The 14,919-nt window shown below is 43.8% G+C and overlaps 1 protein-coding gene across 1 annotated transcript in view; it reads left to right on the top strand.

Moving 5' to 3' along the window:
* Positions 1-3,877: 3,877 nt before the first annotated feature.
* LOC139052053 (regulator of chromosome condensation-like) overlaps positions 3,878-14,919 on the top strand; it is a 28,898-nt gene continuing 17,856 nt past the window's right edge. The window contains exons 1-2 of the mRNA XM_070529124.1: positions 3,878-3,910; positions 6,504-6,767. Of these exons, the coding sequence (XP_070385225.1) occupies positions 3,878-3,910; positions 6,504-6,767 (297 nt within the window). The remainder of the gene's footprint in view (positions 3,911-6,503; positions 6,768-14,919) is intronic.

Below are 14,919 nucleotides of genomic sequence, written 5' to 3' on the forward strand. Positions count from 1 at the left end.
TATTGCCATTTCTGTCCAGTGGTAGCAAAAATTGAGCAGACATTAAGCTTAGCATAGATTGAACATTCTGATAACCTAAATTCCATTTTACTTCTGAGTGGTGTGTACTGCTTTGGTGAAGGCCCTACTGTGTTTTAAGTAATGTTTGACATGGGGCATGTCGATAGCAACCTTGAAATATACTTTTTCCTTTCTTGAATTTGTGCGGGGGATTTAATCCTTTCTATAAAGAAATGTAGCATGACTGACTTTACAATATTCAAATACTTAATTACTCCTATTCTGATGACTCAGCATAAAATTCTCAGTCATTCTGCCACTTCGATTTGCTTTCAGTGAAGTCTATAGCACCATCTATGCTTCACATATTTACTGACAGTCGATCATAATTTGTGACTGAATGGGATATTAGCAAATATTTGTTTCTGTGTGCATCTCGTTTTGTTCTTATTCAAGAATGTTCGACTCTATTTGCATTAAGTTCTACCTTTTCTTTTTCTAATATATCTTATTTGCTGTGCATTTTACTAACCCCTCCCACCTGATTTCTTTTTGTATAAAATGAATGCTGCTCCTTACTATCGAAACTGGATTAATCCGTTTCTTAATTTTTTATCACGCTTACTAGAGAGTGACAGCATCGGGTTACATGGTGTCAGCCTGTCTTGATATAAAACGAAGTTCTGTGTCACTCAGGGAATTTTGCAAAGGCACTCGGGGAGAACCTGAAAAACTCTGGGAACTTGGAAGTGATAACTTGTTAGACACCCTGCAAACTGTAAGCTTAACAAATATGGCTGAAGAATTCAAGATTCCTAATCCATTCAGAAGCTGTGAGCTTTCTGTGGTTATGACAATGCCAGAAATGTGAAGATATTAACCCTTTTTTGCCATATGTGACCGCCCCTGGTAGATTTTTTATTGCAGATTCGAATTCTTCTTGGGACTTATTTTGAAAAAAAATTTACCGTAATTTTTCTAGGGTGACCGTAAAGTGAGAAAAAAATATTTTTTTTGCATATATGTACTCTTCATTAATGAATTACAATAAAAAAGGAAATAACCTAAATGAATTAAAGATTTGATGCATTGTTATACGCATAGTTCAAGGCTTCGAAAATGCGCGGACGGAAATATTTCGCAAGTCTCAAATGTTCCTGCTCTTACTCTAATATGTATGTCCATAGCGTAATAGAACTGTGTAGGTGTGCGCACTCAAGAAAACTGTGTGGTTGTGTGCCCGTCAAGAAAGCAAAACTTGTGACAAACGTCTGCTAATCTTCATCTTATCGCCAGCCAGAGGCAGTTAATTTTCGCGAGTCTCAAAAAAGAAAACAAACAAAAGGACATGCATGGCGGTATACGTCCTATGTGCACCCCTGTGAGCACTAAACGAGTGAGAAACAGGAGGTCACCCTTTGAGCGATTTGTAACGAGATGGCCATCAGTTTTGCAAGTGCAAGAAACTGAAACCCCCCGTGGAACAAAACCCAAACAGCCGCCTGCCAGCGCGCGAGGTGTAGTATATAGACGTGCCGAAGCAAACTAGCTCTAAAGAAAATCACGCAACGAAAACCGAGAGAGCGAGGTGTGCAAAAAAATTCCCTGTATTCGCACATAGTGGCAGCACATGACAGAAAAGAAGTTACGAAATTGGCACGCTTTTTAAACATACAGACGGCGCCGTAAATATATGGCATCGACCATTTTGGACTTATTTGCGGTGCCGTATTTTTACGTCAGTAACCCTGAAAGGGTTAAGTTTTTCGTGGAAATAATTGGTGCCCGAAGGGGTTAATGACGGCACGGGAGCACGAGTTTTCTGTCAAGAATAAGACAGCTATACCTTTTCCTCTGCACTATGGTTCCTTCATATGCGTCAAGTCATCCTAACAACCACATATACGGCAGAAGCAAAGATGCCTTGCCATGCAAGTTAATGGATGCATATAATATAAAAAATACACACTTGTATCAGCAATGCAGCTGTGGCTCTTTGCAGCACTGAACATCAATTCTTTGTGTTACAATGAGCACATATTTTCTCAATTTCAGCTGCATGGTCGGCACCCGGTGTGCCAATGCATTTGTGCATGCAGGCACCTTTTCTATGAAAATGAATCTGCCTGCTATGACAGCGTAGTTGCCAGTGACTTTTTCCCGACATGGGCTTACATTGCTTTATTTCACGTCCCATAAAAGCGTAATACATAGGACTTCCTTTTGAAGGAATACTGACCCACACTTTCAATATTACAGAAACTGCCGGGGGCTTCTTATGCGTAAGACACTTGGAAAGTTTAATGGCTGGTAAACGAAAGATATTTTCATTTTATGCTAAAATTGGCCTCGGGACGACAGTCCTACCATCATCGTCATTATCTGAAGGCATTGCATACAACAGTGTTTGCTGACGTGTAGAAATAAGGCTAGCCCCCCTCCCTATATTCTAGAATGTTCCTTCACTCGGCACTACACCTTGGCTTCAGAAAGTAGACAGCAGCGTCACCCCTTGACAGAAGTGGTCACTGAGCTTTCATGATCATCCATGATCATTCTTGACGAGCCTAGGGTGTTCATCAGCCAAAGGGGGGCACTGTGCTCAACTTGACGGAATAGAGGAAGAGCATAGTGAAGGATAGCTTAATCTGCACAAGTTTCACCAAGTGCAGAGCATCTTAGCAGAAATGTTTCAGTTGGTTAGTGGAGCTCATGTGAAAGAAGACTAAGAGCGTAAACTGTGGCTGGACCGCAGGAACCTTGTGAGATAATTGTGTAAATCTTTTGTAGGGGAATTGTCCGTGGAACGACGTAGTAGGGCACGACGCATTTGCAAATCATTCAAGATACAGAAACTTCCTTTCTTTTTGTTTTCTTTAGCAAACGTACATATGCTCCATGGATGCATAATTAACACTTGCGAGCATGTGCGTCCTCTCCTTGTGTGGCCGTGGTGGCACATGGATGTCAGCCCATAGGAGCGCAGATGCGACTTGCACACCCATACTTATATGTAATGTGTACGTAATACACAAGGTTAAGATGGCCAAGGCTTCATGTGTGCTGTCTTCCCGCAGGTTTAATGCTAGAGGTCGCCTAATCTAATTTCAGAGACACATTAAAGTGAGAGACAGACAAAACATTTTCTCCTCTCTCCTTGCACTTTCATGATAGTGTCATACCACTGCAGGGGACACTATCAGATGCCAAGATGAAGTAGATGTGAAAGCTTCGCAGGTTTCACCTTGTACCACTGATGTGAAGATACTGTTGACAAGGCATGAAACCATCTTTAGTTGCCAACTCTCAATTTCAACAAAACATCTTGTTCTCATTGAATTTTTTTGCCTAATAATTCGAAACATTTCACGGCCCTGTTGGTGTAAAATCCGTCTGTGACATTACCTGTTTGCATAAAAGGTTGAATTTCTATACAGTCGAAACCCCCAATGGCGAAATTGCCAGGGAATGCAGAAAGATTCACTTTCACTGGAATTTCATCGGTGTGTGAATGACACAGAAAAGACATGGAAAGGGCTTGGAAAACAAATATATTACCAAAAGTCGGTAAGCTTACTTTGCCAAGTCTCACCTAGCAGCAACTTGGCAGCTGCACCTTCACACTGCAAAAAGTAGTTCATTGCCATGTCGTCATTGTGCTTGCTGAAAGACTGAACAAATTGTGTCGAAGGTGTTTGGCCAATCTTGCAGGATCGTCTTGATGCTTTGGTTCTTGGTCGTCCTCTACGTCGTTAGCTTCACGCATGTTACATATGATGGCCTTGTCAGTAATCTCCTTGTGCACAGCGTCTTCATCCGCGCAGGTGAACTCAATAGAAGAATCTCATAGAATAACCCAGTCTCATCCACATTGTAGATGTCGGAGGGCTTCTACTCGTCCAGTACTTCTGTTGGTCAGATGCCACAATGCCACCGGGTTGACGGCTGCTGCCTCCCTGGAACTGACTTTGGCTGCTAGGTCGTGGCAAGCTTGAAACGGCTCAAACAGCCAGCGTTTGTCTTAAAATGATCATGCCAGAGTGTGCACGCAACGCCCAGCGCCTTCGGTTGAAGCACTTTGTCGGATGCTGGCACTTTGTTGGCACGCTGTTTACAGAACCAAGCAAAAGCCGCCTTGTCGACATCTGGGAACGCTGCAGCCACCACCATTTTGTTATTTGCACTTCCACTATCCGAGCACACCGAGAATGAAGGGCTTGTTGATGAGTCTGTGATACTCTTCTTCCTGCCTTTTTCAACCTTGGCAACAATTGCAGCTTTATCTTGTAGTTCCAATAAGTGGAAAAAATTTTGACGCTACAAGATGGAGGCGGCATTTTGGCCGGCTGGCAAAGCAGATGGTTCGATCTCCACACGCAGCTCATGCACCCCAGCATCAACTGTACACACAATCATGTGTGTTGTACATAAAGCCCCACAAAGGGACATGGGCGTCTTCACGAGTGAATGCAGATTTGGTTCAGTTATAAATCCGCATTAGCCTATGCCATGATTGCACATAGGATATAAATGGGCCCGCTGCGAGGTCACCTCTGCTTTGTTTTGTTTGCATTTTGTAAAATCGTATTACATTTCTAGTCGGGACACTGCACAGCGTGCACCCGTTGCATAGGATGAACCACCATCATCGCTGTTGCCAGATGCAGCCACTGCACTGCTGTTTTTTTTTTCTTTGGTTAACAAAGATGGTTGTGGCCCCGCTAGCATGCTGTGCCAGTAGTTTATGCAATTTATGGGCACAACCAATACATTTGTGAAGCTTTTCGACTTTGTTAGTGTTATGTTAGCTGGATAATGAGGACTGTCATTTCAGAAGATTTGGTTAATGCGGCTTTTCTGTCGAACAAAATTTAGTTGTCGTGAGATATGAAACGCATTGACATCATTGACGCTGGGGATTCAAAAATGCTTTGTTGCCTCGGGATTTCGTTATCGTAGGTTTCGACTGTATAATGAAATTTCGGCATAACGAGGTAGTGTTGCTTTTACGAGCTTCATTATATCGAGGTTTAACTATGTCTTGACTGTAATGTGCAAATGTGTCATGTTCTTGTTCACTTGGTGATGACCGCATATATGTAGTCTTTCACTACGAATAGACATCACATTTACCAGTTAGCACTTATGTTTATTGTCTTCTCTAGCCCTATCCAAAAATGCTCTTCCAAGTTGCCCAAATTAGCACATAGTGTGGTGTGTGGCACATTTCATAATGTACCTTAATGAAACCAAGGCCTGCACTATGCGAAGCGCTGTTGCACCAGATCTGTCAGTGATTGGTCGGAGCTGTTATGGTCCGTCTCATTGGTGTCATTTCCTGTCAAGAGGGAGTGGGCTCCAGAGTGCTGTGAAATCTGGACAAGCTCTTGTGCAAGAGAAGCCTTTTGAATGTGATCATCTTTGATAGCATTCCTTCATGCATACCATTAGTTAAAATTTTATCTGCAGCTAAATTGTCTTTTGGCGTAATGTACACATAGCAGGGTTCCTCAAACATTATAGTGAATAATCTAGATTGAGTCAATGTTTGCCTTTAGTGTGAGCTGACCACAGAATAAGATAGACAGCAGTGCCAACTCCACAATTTGCTTGGCATTACTTGTCAAACTTGTCAAACTTGTCAAATGTGGATACTGGGCATTCAGTTCACTTCCTCGCTCTCTCCCTCTGCTCCCCTTCTGTACCTGGCCGACTTTCTCCTTGCGTAGTGCAATCTGCCGAGACGCATGGTCATCATTCAACAGCTTGCTTCCACATGTGGATGCGCTTGAGGTGGAGGTTCATTACAGTTCAGGCCCGGCAAGGCAGCGTGCGTAGACTGTGCTGCTGTTAGAAACTCGGGCACTTGGTGTCTCAATTAGACAGCAATCAAAAACAAAAATGTATACACACACGTTAAAAAAAATTGCAAATAGACACGTACATTGCCTTTTCTGCTCGTATGCAAAGCATTTCTGCAGTTCCTTAGTGAAAGCAGATGAGAAATGTACAAAAAGGCACAAGAGAAGTACTCGTCTGAACGTTTGCGAATGACGCTCAAGTAAAAACCGAAATAAAGGGCACCCTTGCATTGAAACCTTCTTTTCACTGCCTTGTGACATTGCTTGAGACCGTTTCCTTAGCTTGCACCATAGTTTCCTTTCCTTCCCGATTTTTGTATTAATCTACTTTTTTGCTCCTGTTTCTTGTACTAATCCTGGAACCTCCCCTTACTAAATTCCATGCATTGAGCTGTAAGGTTTAATAAATAGATGACTATGCATGACAATTGAAGAACAGTGGCAGCTTTCAGTACACTGGGGCCATATTATGTAAGAATTGTTTTCACATTTTCTTACTGGCTTCCACGTCAATGCTGAGGTGGCACGCTCGAAGCACGCCATCCGAGCAGCGTCCGAGTTGGTGAGGAAATGCAAGAAGTATCTAACAAGAAAGGAATCCTTAAATAATGCGACCACTGGCTTCTTCCCCATTTGACACAGGTGTGGTCGTTTGGGTGCAACGATGAGGGCGCGCTAGGACGCCAGACATCAAGCCTGGATGGCACCGAGACGACACCAGGAACCGTGGAGCTCCCAGAGCCAGTTGCGCAACTGACAGCGGGTGACTCCCACTCAGCCGCGCTCACCGTCTCTGGAAAAGTCTTCCTGTGGGGTAACTTCAGAGATTCCCGAGGACAGATGGGCCTTGTCACGGAGGGCAAGGCCGAACAGGAGCCAAAGCTTGTTGTCTCCAACATTGTGCAGGCAAGGTTTATTTCTCGTGGGCCATATTTACCCACTTCTGGAGTGCAGCCCATTTTACACAAAGAAGAGGGTTCGGAAATTGCCTGAACTTTACAGTATACCAATTTAAATGCAGTACCAAAATCGTATTCATGTCATTGGCATCAGAGCCATTGTTGTTGCCATAGTCATTGCAAGATGGCTGCAGGATGACATTTTTTGCCGGTTGGCAACATTGGTGTGCCATTTTCATAACAAAAGCTCACTGTTGGACTGTGGACTTTCATTAGTATTCGATTTAATTTGATTTAATAGCACAACCATGTTCACGGCATTGGCTACTGGCTGAGCAAGCGCCATTGGCAATATAAGTTGGCAACAGAAGTTCTTGTGCAAGTTGTTGACAATGGCATGCCACTTTCATTACGCAAGCTCACTTTAAAACCAGGGTGTCTACCAACCGGGAAAACCAGGTATTCTCAGGGAATTTGAGTAATGTGGAAATACTCGGGGAATTTGTGCTTCTGTCAGGGAAAATTAGCTGTAATTTTACTGAACGGGAACGAAAGTCGTTTAAATGCTGGCTCCAGTAATAGAGGAATCGCTACGAATCGTCATTGACACCGTGTCATCGGCACGAGGTATTGCCAGAGTAGTTAACGACCGATTTTCCAGACGCCCAATTTTTCGGACATACCCGGTAATTCGCATGGCTTCCCGGCACCGCCCGTGCTCCATAGAGTCGATGCATATTGTCCTGACTGCAGGTCAGAAATGGCATTCGTCAAAGCCACCACCGCCACCATTTTTTATCATCTCGCCGCCTCGAACGGGTGCTCTCGCACGCAGGTCCGCTGGCAACCGTAGCCACCACCGCGCAACGTTAGGCCTAGTTGCTTTTACGTTTGCTAGCTTCTTGCTGTGCGGTGCCGTGTTTTTCATTGAAAGAATTCGCCGCTGCCAGCAATGGCATCGACTCAGCCTTTGTAATCCTCGCGATTGGCTTCGAAGCCAGTCGCGAGGATTACAGCTTTTAACTCGGTAGTTTTTTATAGGTCTCGGGAAAAAAATTTTAGCACTACAAATAATGTTCCAGCACACATTGCAGCATAGTCTGTTGTGAATAATAAAATTTTCTTTCCAGAAACATACATTGCCGAACAATTTTTTTAGGTAACACAAAAGTTCTTGAAAGTGCCAATTTGGCTACCAGTTGAAAAAAACACTAAAAAACTATATCTGCTAAAACATTAATATCGAAGGAAATTCCGAATATACATTTCAAAGATAAATAAATCAGGAATAGTGTCTGAAAAAATAAATGCTCAGTACACCGTCGTTCTTCGGATACAAAAAAGAAACTAAGACCAGTTCATTGCTCATGTCATGTGGTGAACCAGTTCCTGGATCGTGTGAAGCATAGGTGCACTCCGCACTTTTCCCACAAAATGTCATCTTTGCGGTTCTCGAAAGACATTTTGCAGTTCCGTCTTTTCGGCATCTTCTGAGGATGGTCCGATAAGAAGTCCAGGGAACGTACTTCACCAGTTCACCTAGAGTCATGCGCCTTTTCCAGGAGCTATTGCTCTCAGCCTAGCTGGGCAACTACAAGATTGTGCATCCGAGCATATCTACTTGCATTTTTGCAGATTGTCATTATCACTTCTGCAGAGAAGAAGAGTAGAAAGAAATCCCACGCCGTTGCAAGATGTCTTGCGCTGATCTGCGGTGCTGGGCCGAGATGTGCTATGGGCGGCCTTCTTGGCGTGAACGGAAGTATCTTTGCTACCGATGGCAGCACATCATAAACAAGCGAAGTATACACCCTGGAGATAATCAGGAGAGCTCTCAGGTCGTGTGGAAAGATCGGCAGATAAGTGCACACAAGAAAGGAGACCGCTCAAGGCAGTAACGGAAACTTGCCGGTGAACAACTGCAGATATCCCATGCTGACTCAAAACATCGTCGCCATCAGAGCTTGAATCTCCTTTGCTTCGGAATCATAACTCCAGTCCTTATTACTAAATTGCAGTGCGGGTGCAGCATAGTTTCGAGCACAACGCTTTTCTCGCGAGGCAGCCGCATGGGACGACGTCATGGGAGCCACTTTCAATAACTTCGCAGTGACACCAGCAGTGCCCCTTCCTTGGATTTTACGAAAAGCAAAACCGATACTTTTGGAAAGTGGTTGAAAATGCCAGGTCCACATGCTAGACATGCGGCGAAGCTTCAGAAATACACTTTGGTGAAATAAAACGACTCGGACTTCAAACCAAAGCTCACTAGTGAACAGCTGGCGACATTGTATGGTTAATTATCACCGCTCAGCACTGTAGGATGGCAAAGCCAGCTATATAATTTATTTCTTGACTTACTGGGAGTCATTTGATTACAAAATTTTGATGATAGTGCAGTGTAATCGTGAGCGACATGATTTTTTCTCAGTCGTGACAGAAGGTGACGGCCACGCCTCTTTTCGCTACAACATACGCGGATTCGTTCGGAAGAAGGTCTGTCAAGAATCGCAACATCTCGGGAGCTTGAAAATTTTAACTGATTCTGAATGTTCAGTGCCTGTACTAACTTACTGGATGGCCTTAAGAGGAAGCTTTAGCTCGGGTGCTCCTATTTAAATACATGTAAAAGGAGAATTAGTTTTTCTCGGCAACCACTGCACCAAATTTGACTGGGCTTGCTGCATTTAAAAGAAAAACTTAAAATCTAGTGACTGTTGGTTTCGAATTTTTGAGTTAGGTCGTCAATTTTTTATAAAATTTGACGAAAATTGCAAATTTTTGGAAAACGAAACTATCAAGTTTACAGCTCTGTAACTCAATAAGAAAAAATTATATCGCAATTCGGTGAATTGTGTCTGATAGCACATCTAAAGCGGACAAATTTGACATCTTATACATGAACCTCAAAAAATGTATTAATATGTATTTACAACTTTTGCAGAACCCTCGTAAACAATGTAACAAATTCACGTAAGATGTAAAATGACATATAATATTTGTCCGCTTTGAATGATCTAATGGATGCCGTTTACAGAACCGCGATATCTGTTCTTCATGCAGAGCTATTAGTTTGTAAACTTCATGCTTCTATTTTTTTCAAACTTCTGAATTTTTGAAAATTTTTCTAACAAAATTCAAGTCCTAAATCAAAATTCTGCTTCCAACAGTCACTAGAATTTATCTTACTCTCTCAAATGCAACAGATTTCATCAAAATCGGTCCAGGGGTTGTCTCAGAAAAACGTTATTGCGTTTTTACATGTATTTAAATAGGCCGCGTCGGAGTTGGGCCCGAGCTAAAGCTTCCTCTTAAGTCGATAAAACAGCTCCAACATGTCGAAATCGGTGATCTAAAGTATTGATCACCTGGGATCGATTTTAACATACGTGGTAAAAGAGTTAAGGGCAGTTAAAGATATGCATGTATTTTTTTCGGACTGCCCGATTTTTCGTATGTTTTTGCAGCCCCTAGGGAGACCGAAAAATCGGACGTTGACTGTAGAACTGACCAAGAGAATGATTCAGATGATCCATAGGGCTAATGCGTGGCGGAAAGAGGATGAGAAGAGAAAGGACCGACGCACTGAGGAATTAATGAGAAAGGAAGCGTGCCACCGCTTCTTTGAAGGAGCTTGAGCTCAAAAAAAGGAAGTGTTCGCTGACGTCGAGATGCAGGTGTCCCTCATCCAAACCAAAATAAACTCTTTAAAGCAGTGAAACCCAACACTGAGATATTGTGTACAGGCCGAGAGTATGTCAGGACAGTTGAGGTTGACTTCCCGGCTGCTGAGAGAGAATCTTAGTTGTGACCAAGTTCAGGCCTCGTACCGATGAGCTTGCTATGAGTTGATAGAAATAGCTCATATTCGAAAATATTTACTTCTGTGTGCATCTCCTTTTCATTCGTATTTGAAAACGTTCGACTCGATTCGGAATAGGTTTTACCACTTTTTCCGTGGCAATAGTTGCACGTGGCCAACAGTGAAATATTCCCGTCAGCTCCTCCACTAAGCGCCACGTACGATGTCAGTTAACTGTCACTGAACATCCTGCCTCCATTGTACCCTGGATGTGATGAACTACCGCAATGGCCACAAAACAGCCCATCGAACTGTGTTCCTGTCAACCACATCATAAACATCAATGGACAGAGCTACCTTCTATTGCCCATTGTATCCCTACGGCCCAGACTAGTGCCAACACCACTGTAGAGGCACAGAATCCCTGCTGTTCAGCTGCCCTCTCCTGCCTTCAGGTTGAGCTGCGAACGAAACTAGAAAGTGAGCGACAGAATGAACGCGACCCTGTGGTTGAGGTGAATGTTGCATCAGAAGCACCAGTCACAATCTCTTCAATATCGACAACACCGAGGTAGCTCCTTTGCGAATCTCCGCCAGCAGAAGACGCCACATCTCCACTGGCCACATCACCACTGCCAACAAGTGTGGCCAGTGCACCCGCCATTCAAGTGTTTGATGCAATTCCACTCACAATGCCAACAGCTGAACGTCTCGAACCGGGCACTCCTACGATAACACACAGTTCGGAAATAGCCAATTGCAACAGCAATCGAGCCAGTCGAACAAACTCTGTCAGTGAGAGGACAACAGTTGTTCTGCCAGACGATCTTCTTGGTGACATGGCGTCACTTTAATTCCGGCTGTAGAGTCGAAACTCGGCAGAACAACGTCCGTAGTGTACTGTTTTCTACTTTAGTCTTTAGATTTGTCCTGTTGCTCTTCCTTTCATCTCTCCTCCCCTCCTTCCTATCTTCCATTTCTGTGTTGCTGTCACCTCCCTTCAGAAGAGCAGGCAGGCGTTGTGCCCCCTCTGGTGGCAGTTGCCAGCCTGCTCGTCGCTTTCCCTTTCCTGTTAACTGTGTATATGTGTATGCGTTCAAAACAAATAATAATAATAATAATTCCGCTGTGATTCTTTGTGTTTTCTTTCTGAATAAAGTAGATATGACTCCTTACTACTCAAACTGGATTAAATCGTTTTTTTTTCAACATGCTTGCTAGAGAGTGACAGCATCGGGCAACATGGTGTCAGCCCGTCTTGACATAAAACAAAGTTCTGGCTCATTCAGGAAATTTTGCAAAGGTGCTCAGGAAAAACCTGGAAAACTCGGGGAACTTGGAAATGTCAACTTGGTAGACACCCTGAAAACGTTACTGTACACTTTTGTTAATTCGGCTCCATCTGATTAGATTTATCGATTAATTTGATTCGAGAATTGGGTGGTACATTGGTAAATGCCTACAACCAAGAAGTGGGAGGTACATATCGCCCCAATGCCAGCTAGGTCTTTGAGATTGAAGCTGCAGATGTTTGATAATTATGGTTTCCATACTAGTACAATAAAACCTCGTTACAACGAAATTGGATACAACAAACTAATGGATAAAACGAAGCAGTCGTGATTTGCCTTGAAATTCCCGTAGATGCCCATGTATTGAAAACCTTGTTTTAACGAAGCTGAAATTTCCTCGCAATGGGTATAATGAACCATTTCTTTAGAGCGCAGCTCTTTGGCGCCCATTTCTTGATTTTGCAGTGCCGTCGTGCCTCGCCATAACCAGCTGCATAGCTGGGGCCAGCACGCTGCTGTAGCTGCGCAACCTCCTGGTGCCATCTCTCGCACACGGCATGAGCCTTGCTCTCTTCTCTCCTCCTCCAATTCCACCCATGTGCGGCGGCAATCAGAGCGCCGGCTCGGTGGCGGCTGATCTCGATGTGCTGCTGCCCAAGCCGAAACACATAGCCGCCGCCATTCAACACTGTGTGTACCCCTACCCCAACCCTCCTCCTCCTCCTCCGTGGCGGCCACCGCGTGGTGTTCTCCGGTTGCCGAAGCGCCGGCTCAGTATCAGTGAATCATGGTGCGCGCTTCCCAGGCCAAAACGCAAAGCCACCTTCAGTTGACTCGCTAGTAGCGTCAGTCAGTCGCTGCCATCTCTTGCACAGATTGCACTCAGCTTGAGTGGACCGGCACGCATACCCGATGGAGCAACACGTGCGACCACTGCCAGACTTTATGGAGTCTGCGCGCCAAGACTGCTGCATTACGTCTACGCTTGGGCGGCACCGCCCCAAAGTTCCACGGCCACGACCTTATAAGAAGCTCGTCGTACGCTGATCACTTCAGTGGGCATGTCAGCGGGCCACCGGTCAACACCATGTCAAACCCGTTCCTGCTTTTTGCGCACGTCAGTAATAATTCTTCCACAGTAAAAACTAGCAACCGTTGCCTCGTCCTGCTGGCGTGCTCCAAAAGTGCCTGTGCGGTGTACCTGTATGTACAGGATATTTTGGTTTCATTGCTGATGCTCTGTGGTGATGTCGAGATTAATCCCGGGCCGAACACTGAGGAGCTGCTATTGCAACTTCTGGGTGGTCAGAAGAGTATGCAGGAAAGATTGGACGCAATGGAGGCAAAGCTTAAGCAGGTGGAGGAATCAGCAGCAATAGTAAAGGAGGTAGGCACCGAAATCGCAGATATGGTAAGAACAATCAAAACTCTGGAACAAAAGTTAGTCGGCATTGAAGACAGGAGTAGGAGAAACAACCTAATAGTGTTTGGCATTCCTGAGCACCACAATGAAACGTCTACGTCAATTATGGAAGATGTGGTTGATGGCTTGTTCAAAACTACACTAGGCACACAGGTATCTTCTGTAGAAAGGATACACAGAATTGGCAGGAAGAAACCAGATCAACAAGGACCAGTAATTCTTAAACTTATTGATCACCATGAGAAAGTGAACGTTCTTCAAAACTGTTTCAAGTTAAAAAAAGAAAAGAAAATCTCTGTTGGTGAAGACTTTTCGGGAGCCACGAGGCAACTAAGAAAATACTTGTGGGACAATACGGCTGACATTCGAAGGCAGGGAGGAAAGATCATGTTGATGTACGAGAAAGTTTGCATCGACAAAGAAATGTTTCAATGGGACAGTACGCAAAGGAAAATAGTGGCTGTCGTTGCACATTCACTTGCGTCTGAGAAGACATGGGACTCGACTCTCCTGTTAAAGGTACATTTTCTTGTGTCAACGTGAACGCACGTAGTATAATTAACAAAACAGCAGATCTGAAAAGTATTGTTATGGTCCATAACCCACAGATCATAATTATTACTGAAACTTGGTTACATCGAAGTATCAACGATGTTGAAATCACTCCAGCGGGGTATGGAATTTACCGTAACGACAGAAATTCCCGAGGTGGTGGCATAGCCATACTTTTTAAGGAGTGCTGGAATGTGTCCAGACAACCTGACCCTGTTGGAATGGAAAGCATTGTTGTAAAGGTTGTTCTTGAAGATTTTCATCTTCTAATTGTGGGATTTTATCGCCCTCCAAACTGCAGCCCTACATTTTTTGAAAACTTGAATGAATTTCCATGCGAATATAGGAACCAATCTTGTAGCATTTTGTTGGCAGGTGATTTTAATGTTCCAAATGTCGATTGGGCTGATGAGTTGCCAAATACGCGCTCTCCTACTGCGGAGCTCTTTGTTGACAAAGCTGTGCTACACAATTTACCGCAATTAGTGAAACTGCCTACTCGTGTTCACGGTGGAAGTACGTGAACTTTAGATTTATTTCTCGTTAATCACAAAGTTATTAGTATGAATCCGAGCGTGCACATTTTTGAAGGAATTTCAGACACCAAATGGTGTCCTTTATCATGGAATTGAAGAAAGTTTCAAAACTGGAAGAGACGGAGGCCTTTGGACTCGATTTTTGTCGCGCCAGTGATGTGGATGTACTCGATTCATCGGGCAATTCATTCTCTTCTTTGTTTCCCAGTATTAATGTAATGGTACATCTGTTGATACGTTATGGCTGCTCTTCAAAGATTGTTATCCACTGCACAAAATGTTTCATTTCACACAAAAAGTTTGTAAAACGTACTTGCAAGCCTTGGATGACTAAATAGCCAGTGCAGGCCGTAAAGTAAGAAAAGCAAGCAAACGGTTTCTACAATGCCCTTCCCCTGAGGGCGCACACCAGTTATCTGAACTGCGACTGCTTCTCAAGAATGCTATCAAAAAAAAGTAAAGACCATTATCAAAGTGTTCGTTTAAAAGAGTTTCTTGTTACCTCACCGGCAAAATTTTGGCGTCACTTTTCGCCAAAGAAGCAATCAGTTTCG

The sequence above is a fragment of the Dermacentor albipictus genome, unplaced genomic scaffold (assembly GCF_038994185.2).
Source record: "Dermacentor albipictus isolate Rhodes 1998 colony unplaced genomic scaffold, USDA_Dalb.pri_finalv2 scaffold_17, whole genome shotgun sequence".
Taxonomy (NCBI): Eukaryota; Metazoa; Arthropoda; class Arachnida; order Ixodida; family Ixodidae; genus Dermacentor; species Dermacentor albipictus.